Below are 15,909 nucleotides of genomic sequence, written 5' to 3'. Positions count from 1 at the left end.
TGTGCCCCATCCTCTCACTGACACCCTCCTTTCTCAGACCCCCATCTTCTTCCCCTTTCTCTGCCTTAAACTCTGGGTGACTTGTCTTCCGCTTTCTCTGCCTTAAACTCTGGGTGACTCCCTATGAGCCCCTCTCCTTGGGGGTTTTCCTCCTCTGGGCCCCTGGGCCCCTCTGCCCCAGTCTCCCACCCTCTCCATTCTGGGTCCCCTCTCCTGACCCCTTGTATTCTGTCTCTATCCTCTGACTGAGCCCTCCCCACCAGGGCTCGTTCTCTCCGTCACACCCCCAACCCCCCACCCATCCCCATAGCCATCCAAGCCACCGCATTCGCTTTGGTAGCTGTCAGCCACCAGGAGGCAGCACTCCGCTTGGGGCGGGGCCGGGGTGCCCGCCCCCTCCCGGGCGGCTTAAGAGACCCCCCTCGGAGCCCGCCCACGCGAGCTGAGGACTGTGGCCAGGCCCCCCCTGATTGCCCTCCCCCGGGGGCCGCCCCCGCCCCGAGCGCTTCCTGGGTGGGGCCGGGGCGGCTTCAAAACCCCCCCGCCCCTCTAGCCGGTCCTCCCGCCGCCGCCATCCGCGCCCCGGGCCGCCCCGCTCCCTCCTCCCGCGGCGGAGCCTCTACAGCCAGGCCCCCGGCCGGGGGCAGGGGGGACGCCCCCTGAGGGGCGCACCCCCCCGGCTCGGAGCCACCCGCCGGGAGCGGAGGAAGGCGCAGCCCGAGGCCCCAGAGTCTGAGACGAGCCGCCCCCGCCGCCGCCGCCGCCGCGGGGAGGGGGGAGGAGGAGCGGGAGGAGGGACGGGCTGGTGGGGAGAAGAGGAAAAAAGTTTTGAGACTTTTCCGCTGCCGCCGGGAGCCGGAGCGCGGGGACCGCCTGCCCAGCACGGAGACAGGACTCGGGGATCCCAGACCGCCTCGCCGCCTCGGACGCTCGCTCCCTCCCTGCGCCCCACTCGGCGTCCCCCAGGCACCCCGATTCCGGACCAGCCCTCAGGAAACGCGAACCCGACGACCGACCGCGAAGGCTGGACCCAAGACCTCGGGCGCACCCCCTGCGCGCTCCCCGCCCCCAGCCTCGCTCCGAGCCCCAGCGCGCCCCGGACCTGTCCCCTCCGGGACGGGAGGCAGACCCGTCTCAGCGTCCGCGTTCAAGACCACCCTCCTCCGTTAGCGATCGCTCCCATCTCGGGCTTTTCCTAAGACAACCAGCAGCCGTTCACCAGCACCCCCTCCCTCCTCCCTGAGGACCTCAGCTCTGCCCCCCACCCCGTATCCCCCGTTCACCCGCAGACTCTCCCACCTTTCGGCGGGAGACCCCCACCCCCAGCCCCGGCAGGAGCGGGGCCTCCCTGTGCCCACAGCAGCCCGGCCCGCGCTCCCGGCAGAGCCGGGGGGCGCCGCCTCCCCCATGCCGCCCTCCGGGCTGCGGCTGCTGCTGCCGCTGCTGCTGCCGCTGCTGTGGCTGCTGGTGCTGGCGCCCGGCCGGCCGGCCGCCGGACTGTCCACCTGCAAGACCATCGACATGGAGATGGTGAAGCTGAAACGCATCGAGGCCATCCGCGGCCAGATTCTGTCCAAGCTGCGGCTCGCCAGCCCCCCGAGCCAGGGGGACGTGCCCCCAGGGCCGCTGCCCGAGGCCGTGCTGGCGCTTTACAACAGCACCCGCGACCGGGTGGCCGGGGAGGGCGCGGCGCCCGAGCCCGAGCCCGAGGCGGACTACTACGCCAAGGAGGTCAACCGCGTGCTGACCCTGGACAACAACCACGGTGAGCCCGCCCGGGGCGGGGGCGCCCGGGGGAGCCCCGGGGTGCCGCGGGCCGGGGTCCGGGAGGGAATCACCGGGGGAGGGAACTGGCTGGAGGAAGTGGACCTCGGGGGGCGCCGGGAGCGCGGGAGGCCCCCTCCTCCCCAGAGACTGGGTTGAGCTTCCTCCCCGCCAGGTGTCTGGTGCGGAGAGGAGGCAGTGAGCGCAGTGACCTCCTCTGGAGGCGACAGGGACATAGGGGGCCGTGGGGTAGCCCCTCAGTGGGAGAGAAACAAGTGGGGGGGAGCGCCTAGAAAAGGACTTTACCTCCGGGGTGCACCGGGGTGCGGGGGCTGCAGAGAGAGGGCCCTGCTTGCTCTGGGAGAGGCGAGACCCCGGTGTGGAGCGAGGAGAGGCAGCGGGGAACGCTGGTGCGGGCTCAGGGGTCCCGAGATGGGAAAATCCAAGGGCAGAAAAGCCAGGTGAGGACGAACTCCCCAGTGCCCTCAGTATGAAGTCCAACCTCGACACAACCTCGACAGGCCCTTTGGAGGCTCAGGAAAATGGAGTGGGCCCGCTTGCAGAGGGTGCAAGGGACGCGGGGTTGGGGGAGCGGTGAGGAGGTGAGACATCCTGGGAGAAAGGGGCCGAGGGAGGGGGAAACTAGCGGGAGGAGAGCTGGGACCCCAGGGGGGGCCGGGGGTGCGCGGTGAGGTGCCCAGAGTGGTTCGCAGATGGACGCGCGAGGGGACAGCCCGCCGAGGAAGCGGGCCCCGGGGAACCGAGAAGACGGGGTCGTGGGAAGGAGCGCTCCGGAGCGAGGGGCGCAGGCGTGGGAAAGGCGGGCTGGGGAGGGGGGAGGGAGACGGTGCTGCTGGGAGCCGCGAACCCCGTGCTGCGGGCTGAGTGAGGAGTCCAGCCGCAGGGGGAGCGGCGGGGAGGTGCGATCCACAAGGTTGGGGCGCGGAAGTCCCTCGTGGGTGCCACGCGCGGGGGGAGGAGCTGCGCGTCCCGAAGGGGGGTGGGGGGGACCCCACAGCTACAGGCTGAGAGTCTAGACCCCATAGTGCCAGTTCCTCCCCGCGAGGCTGGGGAAACCCCGGCGTCCGGCCGCCTGGCCCGCCCGCCCTCTTCCCTTCCTCCCCCCGTGCCCCGGGGGTGGGGACCGCGCGGAGCCTGGGGCGAGATGAGGCAGGTCCGGTCCCCGCCCTCGCGGCGGCCGCCGCGCCTCCCGCCCTGTTCACCCCAGTTCCGGGCGGGACGGCCGTGGGCCCGCCCCGTCGGCGCCCACGCGGGGACCCAGGGGTCCCCAGGGGCCCTGCGCCTTGGGGCGGCCCCCAGCCTTTCACTTTCCCTCTTGGGCGGTGGACTCGCGGGTCCCCAGCCCATTCCTTTGCCCAGTTGTGGCTCCAGCCAAATACCGCCCATCCCCCCCTCACAGGTCCGCCTCACCTTTTCCGTAATCGCTTCACCCTTTTTTTGTAGAGATTTAACGAAGACACCTTCAATGCTCTCCCTCCGGCTCCCAAACCCTGTGTTCCTCTCCGTGTGTGTGTGTGTGTGTGTGTGTGTGTGTGTGTGGTCTTCCTTCCATCTCTGTCTTCCCATCTCTCCCTCCCCTTCATTAGTCTCCATCTCTTTTTTTTTTTCTTCCTCTCTCTCAATACCAGGAAGCTATTTATTAACGTTTTGGAATGAATGAGGGTACCAGTGGCCAATAGCATGATTGCATTTATTATCTCTTCTAACCCTGAGCAATCACCTTGGTGCCAGACAGCCCAGCTCTCATCCTTAGTAGTCTCCATCTCTTGCCTCTACTCCTCCTCCACACCTCCTCCTACCTCTCCCCGTCTCTGGTCTCTGTGGTCTCGCCCTCCCTCCCTCTGTGGATCCCTGACCCCTTTCCTCCCTCCTTTCCCTCCCTCCCTCCCTGTCTCCCTTCCTCTGGGGTTGGCTGAGTAACCCCTGGACCAAAATAGTGCTTATTTGTAGGAGGCGGGACTGGTCTGGCTGGAGGGGGGATGGTAGAGGATGGGGGCCCACAGAAGGGTTTTCCTCTGACATTTCTCAGAGCCTGTCTCTGTTCTTACCTCCCCACTGCAGAGGCCTAAAGCAGATGTCCCCGTTTATCCAGAGTTCCCTCAACCTCAACCCCAAACTTTTCCTAGTCTAGAAAACACCTGCTAATTTTCTCCCCCACTGCTGAGCTATTCCTACCTAGAATAAACTTTGCCTTTTCTAACCAGCTGAGGGAGGAAGCAATTGCTAATCACAATAATAATAATATCGCATTAGCTTAGGTGTTGTCTCAGGAAACTGACTGCTTGAGTTTGAATCCCCATTCTGCAGCTTCCTAGCTATGTGACTTTGGGACAAATTACTTGATCTCGTTGTGTCTGTTTTACTACCTGGAGAACGGGTGTAATAATAGTATCTTCCTCATGGGATTATTGTGAAGTTTAAATGCAAAGTGCTTTATCTGCTTCGTCTCACTTCACACTCTCATCCTGCAATCCGTCCCTGTTTCACAGGTGAGAATCTGGCACAGGAATTCACTTGCTCAAAGTTACGCCAGCACTTCAGTTAGGAGACCCTGGGTAGGAAGGCAGGGAGCTTGATGTGGTTGCCATTTTCCAAAGAATAGCAAGAAACTGAGACTCGCCAAGGTCACAGAGCTCAAAGGCAGCAGAGGCAGGGTCTGCTCCAAATGCCCTTGACCCTACACTGCCACGTGACTTGCATTTGAGGCTCCAAGTACTGAGAAGATCTAGCAAACAGACACCTTTGGCGCTAGCCTGTATTGAATGGGCACTTGACAGATGATGGGAGAGAAGGGTTCAGAGAGGAGGAAATAAAGCCAGAGAGAGCAAGCCACTCATCCACGGTCAGGGTCGGACTCCCACCCGGGGCTGTCAGCTCTGGAGCCCAGGCTCCTCACCCTTGGGGTGTATCAGCTCCCCTTCCGCAGCCACACCGCTGACATCCCCTTTCTTCTCTCCTGCCTAGAAATCTATAAGACATACAAGCACAACACACACAGCATATATATGTTCTTCAACACGTCGGATCTCCGGGAAGCGGTGCCTGAACCCCAGTTGCTCTCCCGAGCCGAGCTGCGCCTGCAGAGGCACAAGTTGAAAGTGGAGCAACACGTGGAGCTGTACCAGGTGGGGGCATGGGCCATGCAGACAGACCATGGAATCATAGGGCTCTTTGTTTTTATTTTATTTTATTTTTTAAAATAATTGATTTTTTTTTACAGAGAGAAAGGGAGAGGGATAGAGAGCTAGAAACATCAATGGGAGAGAAACATCGACCAGCTGCCTCCTGCACACCCCTTACTGGGGATGTGCCCCCAACCAAGGTATATGCCCTTGACCGGAATCGAAACTGGAGCCCTTCAGTCTGCAGGACCCTTCAGTCTCTATCCATAGAGCCAAACCGATGTTGACCATAGGGCTCTTTAAAACTCCAGACTCCTGCCGAAACCGGTTTGGCTCAGTGGATAGGGCATCGGCTTGCGGACTGAAAGGTCCCAGGTTCGATTCCAGTCAAGGGCATGTACCTTGGTTGCGGGTACATCCCCAGTAGAGGGTGTGCAAGAGGCAACTGGTCGATGTTTCTAGCTCTCTGTCCCTCCACCTTCCTCTCTGTAAAAAATCAATAAAATATATTTCAAAACAACAACAAAAAAACTCCAGACTCCTAGCACCCTAGAATGTTAACCACTTAGAAGGCTGGAATCTTAGCAACTGGATTCTAGAACGCAGGTAACGCTGAAACCGGTTTGGCTCAGTGAATAGAGTGTCAGTCTGTGGACTGAAAGGTCCCAGGTTCAATTCCTGTCAGGGGCATGTACAATATATTGGTTGCGGGCACATCCCCAGTGGGGTTTGTGCAAGAGGCAGCTGGTCGATGTTCCTCTCTCATCGATGTTTCTAGCTCTCTATCCTTCTCTTTTCCTCTCTGTAAAAAATCAATAAAATTTATTAAAAAAAAAAAAAAATAGAACGCAGGTAACTTGAAAATTGAAATCTCTAGAACAGTTCAGGGTTCTGGACCTGCTCTGTCCCATAGGGAAACCTCTAGTTACACATGGCCATTTAAGTTTATTACAATTAAAAGCAAAAATTCAATTCCTTAGTCCCACGGGCCATATTTCAAGCAGCCGTAGTCACATGTGGCTAGCGGCTATATGGGACACCACAGATCCAGAACATTTCCACGTCACAGAGGGGTCTCTTGGATAGCTCTGTTCTAGAACATTTGGAATCTTCAGGGAGATCGGGGCCTCTGGGAGAGTTGGGTTCTCTAGAAGGTCAAGTGGCCTAGATTCTGTGTCACGTGGAACGTTAGATGTGACGGTAGATGGTAGACTCATACAACAAGGGAACTTTGTCTCCTGTTAACTCCTTGGCATCTAGAGAACCCAACTTCATGCTGCCACTCCTGGAGCATTCTGTCCAGAACCAGGGATCGTTCCACAGGAGAGTGGTGCTTACAGCTTCTAGGCTTATGGCGCGTCAGACTCCCGGACTTGTGGAACATTAACCTCTTAGAACGTCTTGGGCTCATTGACTGTAATTCTTGGGATGCTGTCAGACCCTGGAGTTATAGAATGACTTGGAACATAAGCCCCTAGAAAGTTGTAGACTCAGAACTGAGAGTGTCAAATGTGCAGAAATGTATGCTGAGTGAAGCCCAGGTGTCTGCAGGAAAAGCTGAGCAATGGGCTGTCCAAGCTCACAGGGGCCTGACATCTCACCAGCAAGGAAACTGAAGCCCAGAGAGAGAAAAGAATTTCCTCGGCTCCAAAGAGGATCAGGGTCTGAGGCTGAGCAACTTGGGTGCCTTGACCCCCAGCCTGGAGCTCGCTGTGGCCCAGGTGGTTCCTGTGGGTCCCCAGGGCGTGGATGGCTGGGAGGGGACTGTCAAAGGCCCATTTAGAGGAGCAGCTGGGGTGGGGGTGCAGGCAGTGGATGTGAAGGTGCATGGCAGCATCTACCCACCATCTCTCTCCTCCCATTCCTCATCCCCCAGAAATACAGCAACAACTCTTGGCGCTACCTCAGCAACCAGCTGCTGTCCCCCAGCGACACGCCTGAGTGGCTGTCCTTTGAGGTCACTGGAGTCGTGCGGCAGTGGCTGAGCCTCAAAGGTGAGGACCACTTACCTGCCCCACCCTGTTTTGCAAATGGGACCCCATTGTCCTGCAACTACTCTGCCTAGCACACACACACCACCTCTCACCCTCCCGCCCTGTGTTGGTGCCAAAGAGCCGAGACCTGGCCCTCCGCCCAGACACTCAAACCTGAGTGATTAATGGTTTGATCCATTTCCTGAGCACCGGCCCGTGCTGGGTGATTCTGGGGACACAGTAGGGATAAAAACAACTCCAGCCTTGCCCTCACAGAGCTCATGGCCCACTGTTGGGGTGGGGGAAGAGGATGGAGGTCCTGTAAATCAGGTAGTAATGACCCAGAATGGGTGAGCCTAGAATGGGGATCCCAGAGGAGGTGGCTGCACAGACTGGGATCCAGGAGGGCTTCCAGGAGGGGGGAGGGGACAGCAGAGCCAGCGTCTGAGGGATGAGTGGAACCAGCCCAGGGAAGGAGGGCAAGACTGTTGGAGGCAGAGGGACAGGATATGCAAAGGCCTTTACTTCGGGAGAGCCTGGTGCATGCAATCTGTCTGGAAGGAGATGGCCTCTGTCCTGTCCCAGCTGAGCCCACAGCGTCCACCTCTCCCTCCCTAATCTCCCTCTTACTCATGCCGCCATTCAGTACATGCTGGTAGGTGCCTGCTCTGTGCCTGGCCCTGGGTGGTGGTGCAAGGGAGACAGTGGTAGCCAAGCAGACTTCTAGGCGCTGTCCTCACCATTACTTCCAGACACCTGGGAAGTCTTGCCAAAGCCCTAGCAGGCAGTGATGACTGGAACGATCAGGGCCAGGAGCGGGGAGCCCAGAGCCGATAACCAAACCCATCTGGAGGAGGTGGCCCAGGAGGGCTTCCCGGGGTTAAGGGCGAATGTGTTGAGACTCATGGGGTCAGTGGTGGTTTGGCCAGATGAAAAGAGGGGGGTTAGGAAGCAGGTGGGCATTGCGAGGAGTGTCTGGGGCCACTGGACAAAGGTCATTATTTGAGCCTGGAGCCCTCAGTACAGGGTCCAGCACATAGTAGGAGCTTAGAAAACACACTCATTCATTCAAGAAGCCTTTCTCTCAGCCCTGCCTTTTCGCACCTGGGACAGGTCACGTCCTCTCTGTGTGCCTGGGCACCCTCTTCTGGGAAACGGTGGCTTTGGTGAGGGTGAAAGGAGATCCTGCCCACAGAGTTTCAGAACATGCCTGGCACTCAGTGTACCCTCCTGCACTCAGTAGAGGTTTGTTTTTATCATTGCAAGCCAGCCCCTGCAGGGAACAAGAAAGCAAGGATCCCTGCCCCCATGCATCCTGCTCTCCACTGAGAACAATGAGGGAAATAAATAGCCAAATACCAGGGACCCGGAGGGTCAGTGCTGTGGGGAAAATAAAGTGGTGTGATAGTGGGAGTGGGCCCGCATCCCGCAGGGCCTCTTGGAGGAGGTGACATTTGAACTGAGACCTGAAGGTGGAGGGAGAGGCAGCAAGGCAGAGAGCTGCAGCAGGAGGGTCAGTGAGAGGGCAGCTGGCTTGCGCCTTCCTGCCTTCTCCCCCAGGGGCTGGTGAGCCACACCCTCACACTGTGGCTCCCCTCTCCTCATAGATGAAATCAAGGGCTTTCGCCTCAGTGCCCACTGCTCCTGTGACAGCAAAGATGACACACTCCATGTGGAAATCAACGGTGAGGCCCACCCTTCTGTCTCGGTGCCATGTGCAGTGTGTGTGTGTGTGTGTGTGTCCCCTCCTCGCCCAGCCCATCCCCCATTCACCACCTGAGTGTGTGTATGTCTCCCCACCCCTCACCCCCTGACTCCCAAACTAAAACAGGAATCAGTATTGACCGCCGGGGTGACCTGGCCACCATTCATGGCAGAAACCGGCCCTTCCTGCTTCTCATGGCCACCCCGCTGGAGAGAGCACAGCACATGCACAGCCCTCGGCACCGCCGAGCCCTGGACACCAACTACTGCTTCAGGTGAAAACTGAGGCCTTCCAGCTGGGAGGCCTGACCAGTGCTGCGGGGTGGGCACCTGGCTGGTACTATACTCGGGCTAGTATCTCCTTCAGCCTGGAAAACTTAGGGGATGAGGTTTGAGTCTTAGAATGCAGGGATGTGTGGCCTGAGAGTCCTAGAATGTTGAGATCGTGTTGTTTTCTTGCTGGTGTGTGGGAATCAGAGGCTATTAGAATGTTGAACACCAAGAATGTGGGGATTCGGTCTTTGAAATTATTGGCAGGTTGGGCTCCTTAGAGCAGTGGTTCTCAACCTTCCTAATGCCGCGACCCTTTAATACAGTTCCTCATGTTGTGGTGACCCCCAGCCGTAAAATTATTTTCGTTGCTACTTCATAACTGTAATTTTGCTACTGTTATGATTCATAATGTAAATATAAGTGTTTTCAACCTGTATGAAGTAGCAACGAAAACAATTTTACGGTTGGGGGTCACCACAACATGAACTGTATTAAAGGGTCACGGCATTAGGAAGGTTGAGAACCACTGTCCTAAAGTGTTCAGGTTCTAGGATGCTAGAATTCAGTGTTAGTTATTGAAATCTGACAGTATTGGGCTCAAGGAGTGTTGGGATCCTAGAACCTGGGAATTCAGAATTGCCCTTTTGGATTCCTGTCTATTGACAGATTGGTGTGTCCAGTGCTGGCAGATTGCAATCCTCAAATCTTGGGCTCGGAGGATAAAATACTGTTAAAATGTTAGCCTTCACAAATGGCATCTGGAGAAAGCCAGAATATTGGTGCCCTAGAGTGCTGGGCTTGGTGTCGGCATGCGCATTCTGTGAAGGCCGGGATCTTGGACAGTGGCAGCTTGGCCCTCTTGAGTGATGATGGGCTCAGAACTTTGGAATGTTGGAATGCGGTAGTGAAATATTGGAATTCAAGAATGCCAAGATCCTCGAGAGTTGGAATGTGGAACTCCTAGAAAGTTGGAAGTGCTGTTGGAGTGTGAGTGTCTTGAAGATGCTGGTGTACTGTAGTCCAAGGAAGTTGAAAACTTGGATTTCTAGAATGTTAAAATTCAGAGTTAGAATGTTGTGAAATTAGTATAATCTGATCCTGTCCCTCCCTTACTTAATATAAAATAAATATACTTATTTATTTACTGATTTCAGAGGGGAAAGGAGGGAAACATCAATAATGATAGATAATCATTGATCGGCTGCCTCCTGCATGCCCTGTACTTGGGATCGAGCCTGCAATCCTGACCTCTGGTTCATAGGTAGATGCTCAACCACTGAGCTACCCTGGCCTCTGCTTAATATGTTGATGGTGCCCCTGGAGTTTTGTCATATGCTAGTCCCCCGCTGGAAAGTTAGCTCTTCTCCCAAGTTCCTTGCAGATCCTACCCTCAGCCCAGCAACTCAGTGAATGAATGAACAGATTGAGGTCTTGAGTGCCAACAGCTAATAACATTACAAAGAAAGGCAGGCAGCCATGTAAGCCTCCATTGAGAGGGACACAAAGTCACCTAGGAAGTCATGCAAAAAAAAAAAAAAAAAATTGAACCTGAAGTTGATCAAGATGGCTGCCAACTTCCAATTTTCTAGAAATATAGGGATAGTGGAGCATGTTAAACACCACCACAGTCAGCAACATCTAGATTGTGGGAGACCTGACTTAAGTTTCCTCAACACATATAATGCAAAGGTGGGAAATAAAGAGATGGTTCTGTAGATTTAAAAGAACAATCTTAAGAGATACATCAACCAAGAGCAATGTGTAAACCTTATTTGGATCTTAATTTGTGCAGACTAAAAAAAAAGATGTTTATGAAACAGTTGGGAAAATACGAACTAGATAATCTGATGATATCAAGGAATTATTAATTTTTCTTATGTGGTATTGTGGTTGTGTTTTAAAATAGTTCTGCATTTCTTGGAGATACGTATAGAAATATTTCTGGGTGGAGTGATATGGGGAGAGGAAGTGGTAGGAGTAGAGATACAGTGAAACTGGCCATGACTTGCTAAATGTTGAAGCTGGGTGATGGAGACATGAGGGTTCAAAAAAATATTCTCTGCTTTTTGTATGTTTGAGGTTCAAACACCATATTCTTGTTCTTAGCTCAAACACCATCTCCATGGGGAAGCTTCCCTGACCCTTCCTTCCCCAGCGTCCAGCGTCCGTGTGGGGCCCTGGGTTTCTTTCACTCATCAGGCCCTGTTGGGTCCTGTTGGGCTGACTGAACGGGAGAGCTCTGTAAGGGCCCCGGCTGCGTGTGTAACGGGCCCGGAATGCAGCAGGCCCTGAAGTATAAGTGCCTCAGGGCCACCTGGAGGGCTTGCTAAATCTGGCCTGCTACCTCTCATCTCCAACCCCCAGTTTCTGGTTCAGGAGTATCGGTGGAGCCTGAGAACTTGCATTCCCCACAAGTTCCTGGTGATACTGCTGCTGATTTGGGACCTCACATGGAGAATGGCTAAGTTGGATAATAGAATCACAGACTCTTCAGATCTTAGCCCTCAGAACACATCAGATTTGGCACACAAAGTAAAGATTATTCTGGACAGAGACTCTTCCACTTTTGTGAGCCTAGGACCCCACTGAGAAGCCAGAAGCCAGGCACCTTTTCTCCCAGAAGTATGTGCATACATACACATCTCTGTGCATATGGTTTGGGAGGCTCAGGACCCTCCCTGAGCCCACACATAGACTTCCTGATACCTCCTTGGCCCTCAGGTCACCAACACTTTATTTCCCCATCTTTGATGGGGAAACTGAGTCCTAACCAGACTGTGGAGGGACCGGCAGAGCTCAGGGATCTCAGCTCCCTGACTCCCTTCTTAGGGCTCTGGGGCTCGTGGGAAGGTCTTGCCCCAGAAGACCCTGTGTCATCACTCCTTTGCCCTCTGCCGAGCTGACATGGTTGTGCGGGGCAGATGAGGCCACAAGCTCTGGGTGGCATAGAGTCAGCTGTAAACCTGGCCACAAGCTTCACCACTTACCTACTGTATGTGAGCAGGCAGCATTCTTCTCTGAGGCTGGTTTTCATCCTTCAAATGGGAATAATAAAAAAAACCTGCCATGCAGTTTTGAAATGAATTGATGAGTTCTTTATTGATTACTATTTGAATAGGTAAATACGTGCACATGGACCAAACCGAGAAAGGATCTCAGAGACCCTCCAGCTCTAACCCCCAACCTCTCGCCGAAGAGGCAGCCACTTTTATTATGTTTGTGTCTCCTTCCAAAGAGTATCTACATGAGGCACTTACAGATAGCCATGTATTAATTTATTTTGCCCAAATGATAGTCTTATATTTGAGGGGAGTGAAGGGACTACATTTTCTTTCCATTTATTTTCTGATTCTAGAAGTAACACATATCCACTGTTAAGAATTTGGAAAGGATAAAGACTATTGTTCATCATACTAAATATAAATGCCATAGTAAAAATAAAAGATATTACTCATTATACCACATACAAAAGGTCACCATCAACATTTCAATAAATTTCCTTCCAGTTGCTTTATGCCAAACAGAATTTGGATCATACTGTACCTGTAGCTTTGCATAGTGCTTCTCCCACATGTTATAAACATGGAATATAAAGATCCTGTCTGCCCATAAGTCAAGCTTTTTAGCCATGCTCTCTGTTCATCTCAGCCATGGCCCCAGGGTCTGCACATTTAGTGCCCAGGTCCTTTCATACAAGCAGAAGCCTGGGCCCCAACTTAGGAGGACTGGCCCTTGGATCTGAACATGGGACAGAGATCATGAATCCAGAACAGTAGCATCTTATTCACCACTATTCTCCAATGTGCTTAAAAATGTTTTTTATTTATTTCAGAGAGGAAGGGAGAGGGAAAGAGAGATAGAAACATTAATGATGAGAGAGAATCATTGATCGGTTGCCTCCTTCATGTCCCCTACTGGTGATCAAGCCCACAACCCAGGCATGTGCCCTTGACTGAAATCGAACCTGGGATCCTTCAGTCTGCAGGCCAATGTTCTATCCACTGAGCAAAACCAACCAGGGCTCCAATGTGCTTTTTAAAACCTAACACATTGAACAATTAATTTATACATCCAATATTTGCAGAGTGCCTACTGTGTGCCTTGCACTGTAGAGGTACCTTAGGAGATAAAACAGACAAAATATCCTGTCCTCAGAGGAAGGCAGATAATGAACAAATAAATCAATATCTAATAAATAAAAGAATTAATAAATGAGTTCTAAGAAGGAAAATAAATCAGATGAAAGGATAGAGATATTTGAGAGTATTTTTCCTATTCTAATTTTTATTATGAACATTTTAAATGTATATAAAAGCAACCAGGATGGTATAATGAGCTCTTATCCAGCTTCCACAGGTTTTAAGGTTTTGTCTCACTTCAGACACAGGCATTTTCATGTTTTCTTGCATCTCTGCAATGCTGTTGTTATATGGAATGAAACCGTATTTTATTTTTTGTTTTTTTATTTTATTGATTTAAAAAATATATTTTATTGATTTTATACGGAGAGGAAGAGAGAGGGATGGAGAGTTAGAAACATCGATGAGAGAGAATCATCGATCAGCTGCCTCTTGCACACCCCCTACTGGGGATGTGCCTGCAACCAAGGTACATGCCCTTGACTGGAATTGAACCCGGGACCTTTCAGTCCGCAGGCCGACGCTCTATCCACTGAGCCAAACCGGTTTCGGCTGGAACTGTATTTTGGATTGGTATTCTGGGTAGGAGGGTCCAGCAAGGACTCTTTAAAGAGATGACATTAGCCATGGCTGGTGCAAGAGGCAGCCGATCAATGATTCTCTCTCATCATTGATGTTTCTATCTCTCTCCCCCTCTCCCTTCTTCTCTGAAATCAGTTAAACATAAAAAAATAAAATAAAAAGAGATGATATTAGTTTATTTATTGAGCACCCGCTGCATGCCAGGCAGTGTTCTAGGATTGAGGCTCCCTGAGTGAAGGACATTTAAGCATCAATTAAAGGAAGTGAAGAAATAAGCTGCAGCAGAAATTTGTGTGAGTGGCAAGCCAGGCAGAGACAACAGCACGTGCAAAGGCGCTGAGGTAGGACTGTCGGAGGAACAGTGAGGGCACTAGTATGGCGGGAGTAGAGTGGAAATGGAGAGGGAGTTGAGATTAGCCAAATCCAGTGGTGCCTTGTGGTTCAAGGCATCCGTCCTTAGCGAAGCAGGCCATGTTCAGAGCAGAAGAGCAACGTGACAGTCTGTCTCCAGCATTTGGCCCCAGAGGACAGGGTTTCTGTCTGTTTTGTTTGCCCTGAGTCCCTGTAGATCCCAGGCAGCTCACACTAATTCAGTAAGCAGTAGTTGCACAGGTAGAATGGACCAGTGGACATGGAGCTGCGCCGTTTTATGTTCCAGTGCATGGATGTGCCATGATTTATTAGCTGTCCCCTGTGGATTGGCTTCTTACAAGCTTGTTTTGAGCAGTGCATGAGACACTGCTTATTATGTTGCTCTTAGCACATGCTTGGCCAGAGGAAGTGCTTTATCAGTGTTGGCGATTATCAGTATTATAACTGTTGGCTATTGTTATCACAGTGGGTGCAAGAGAGACCGAGATGGAGATGGTGCTGGGCAGAGTGAAACACACACACACACACACACACACACACACACAGGGGCATGGCTAGCCTCTGCAGGCCCCTCTGTTGACCTGACCTGGATTCTTCATCCCGTGTCCCTGCCCGCAGTTCCACGGAGAAAAACTGCTGCGTGCGGCAGCTCTACATAGACTTCCGCAAGGATCTGGGCTGGAAATGGATCCACGAGCCCAAGGGCTACCACGCCAACTTCTGCTTGGGGCCCTGCCCGTACATTTGGAGCCTGGACACGCAGTACAGCAAGGTGCGTCGGGCCCTGGGCTGGCGATGGCAGGGACTGAGGGAGGGAGGGAAGGGAGAGGAGGGAGGGTTTCACTCAGAGGTGAAGTGGGGAAAGGAGAAACAGATAGACAGACTGGAGGAGAGGGTGATAAAGAGATGGGAAAAAAGCTAGAGACCGGGTGGGCACAGTTAAAGACAAGGCATATGGGGAGACCCACCTGGCAGAGTAGCTTGGAAGGAGAAAGAGAGACGGAGCGATGAGACAGAATGAAAAAGGCAGGAAGGCACGGGGTGATACACAGAGACAAGGAGGTGGAAGTAGAAAGAATGATTGAGATACAAATCAAGAGTGGGACACGTGGAGAGGTGGATATTGACCCGCCAGGAGAGAAGAGGTGGAGGGAGGTGGGGGCAGTCTGACCCCTGCGCTGACCCGCCCGCCCTCCCGCAGGTCCTGGCCCTGTACAACCAGCACAACCCCGGCGCGTCGGCTGCGCCGTGCTGCGTGCCGCAGGCGCTGGAGCCCCTGCCCATCGTGTACTACGTGGGCCGCAAGCCCAAGGTGGAGCAGCTGTCCAACATGATCGTGCGCTCCTGCAAGTGCAGCTGAGCCCCCGCCCCGCCCGCCCGCCCCGGCAGGCCCGGCCGCCTCCCCGCCCCCCCTAGCCCCGCCGGCTGTATGTATTTAAGGACACCGCCCTCCCCGCCCCTCCCGGCCAAGCCCACCTCGGGGCCCATTAAAGGTGGAGAGAGGACTGGGGTCTCAGTGTCTTGGCCTGACAGGGTCTCTCTACCGATGTTCCTGGGCTCCCGCTCCACCTGCCGCTCCGCCTCTTCCCTTTTCATTTGCCCTCCTCACCATTTACCAAGCCCTTATGTTCCGTGTACTCCTGGTAAGCACTAGACTTATTTATTGAGCACTTTGGGCCTTGTTCTAAGTGCATATGTTAATCAACTCACGCAATCACCACAACCAAGCTCCGAGATACCGGGGATTCTAATAACGCCCACTTTAAAGGTGAGGAAGCAAGTCCAGAGAGAACAGTTCCTGCCCACCGGGAACCTTCTTCCCAGGAAGAGGCCGGCGTGTAAACGGTACGAAGGCAGGAAACAGGATGGAGTGAGAGATGGGAGAGGGAGGGTTTCTTGGAGGAGGTAGCTTTTGGGACCTGAAGGCAGCTTAGGGAAGGAAGAGGGAGGACAGAAGGA

At 53.9% G+C, this 15,909-nt stretch overlaps 1 protein-coding gene across 1 annotated transcript; it reads left to right on the top strand.

The window, feature by feature from the left end:
* The first annotated feature begins 496 nt into the window (after window positions 1-496).
* On the top strand, window positions 497-15,455 carry TGFB1 (transforming growth factor beta 1). Its single transcript, XM_084860966.1, has 7 exons — window positions 497-1,765; window positions 4,750-4,910; window positions 6,784-6,901; window positions 8,488-8,565; window positions 8,712-8,859; window positions 14,569-14,722; window positions 15,152-15,455. Exons 1-7 carry the CDS (start codon window positions 1,408-1,410, stop codon window positions 15,308-15,310), a joined length of 1,176 nt encoding a protein of 391 aa, XP_084717092.1. The 5' UTR covers window positions 497-1,407; the 3' UTR covers window positions 15,311-15,455.
* The last annotated feature ends 454 nt before the right edge of the window (window positions 15,456-15,909 follow it).

Source organism: Pipistrellus hanaki (assembly GCF_964339955.1).
Source record: "Pipistrellus hanaki genome assembly, chromosome: 15".
NCBI classification, from domain to species: Eukaryota; Metazoa; Chordata; class Mammalia; order Chiroptera; family Vespertilionidae; genus Pipistrellus; species Pipistrellus hanaki.
The sequence above is the reverse complement of the archived record's forward strand: the minus strand, read 5'-3'. Positions and strand labels throughout refer to the sequence as shown.

Coding starts and splice junctions, on each gene's coding strand:
- TGFB1 (XM_084860966.1), top strand. CDS start 1,408: ATGCCGCCCTCCGGGCTGCGGCTGCTGCTGCCGCTGCTGCTGCCGCTG. Junction 1,766..4,749: donor GACCCTGGACAACAACCACG/GTGAGCCCGCCC, acceptor TCTCCTGCCTAG/AAATCTATAAGACATACAAG. Junction 6,902..8,487: donor GCAGTGGCTGAGCCTCAAAG/GTGAGGACCACT, acceptor CTCTCCTCATAG/ATGAAATCAAGGGCTTTCGC.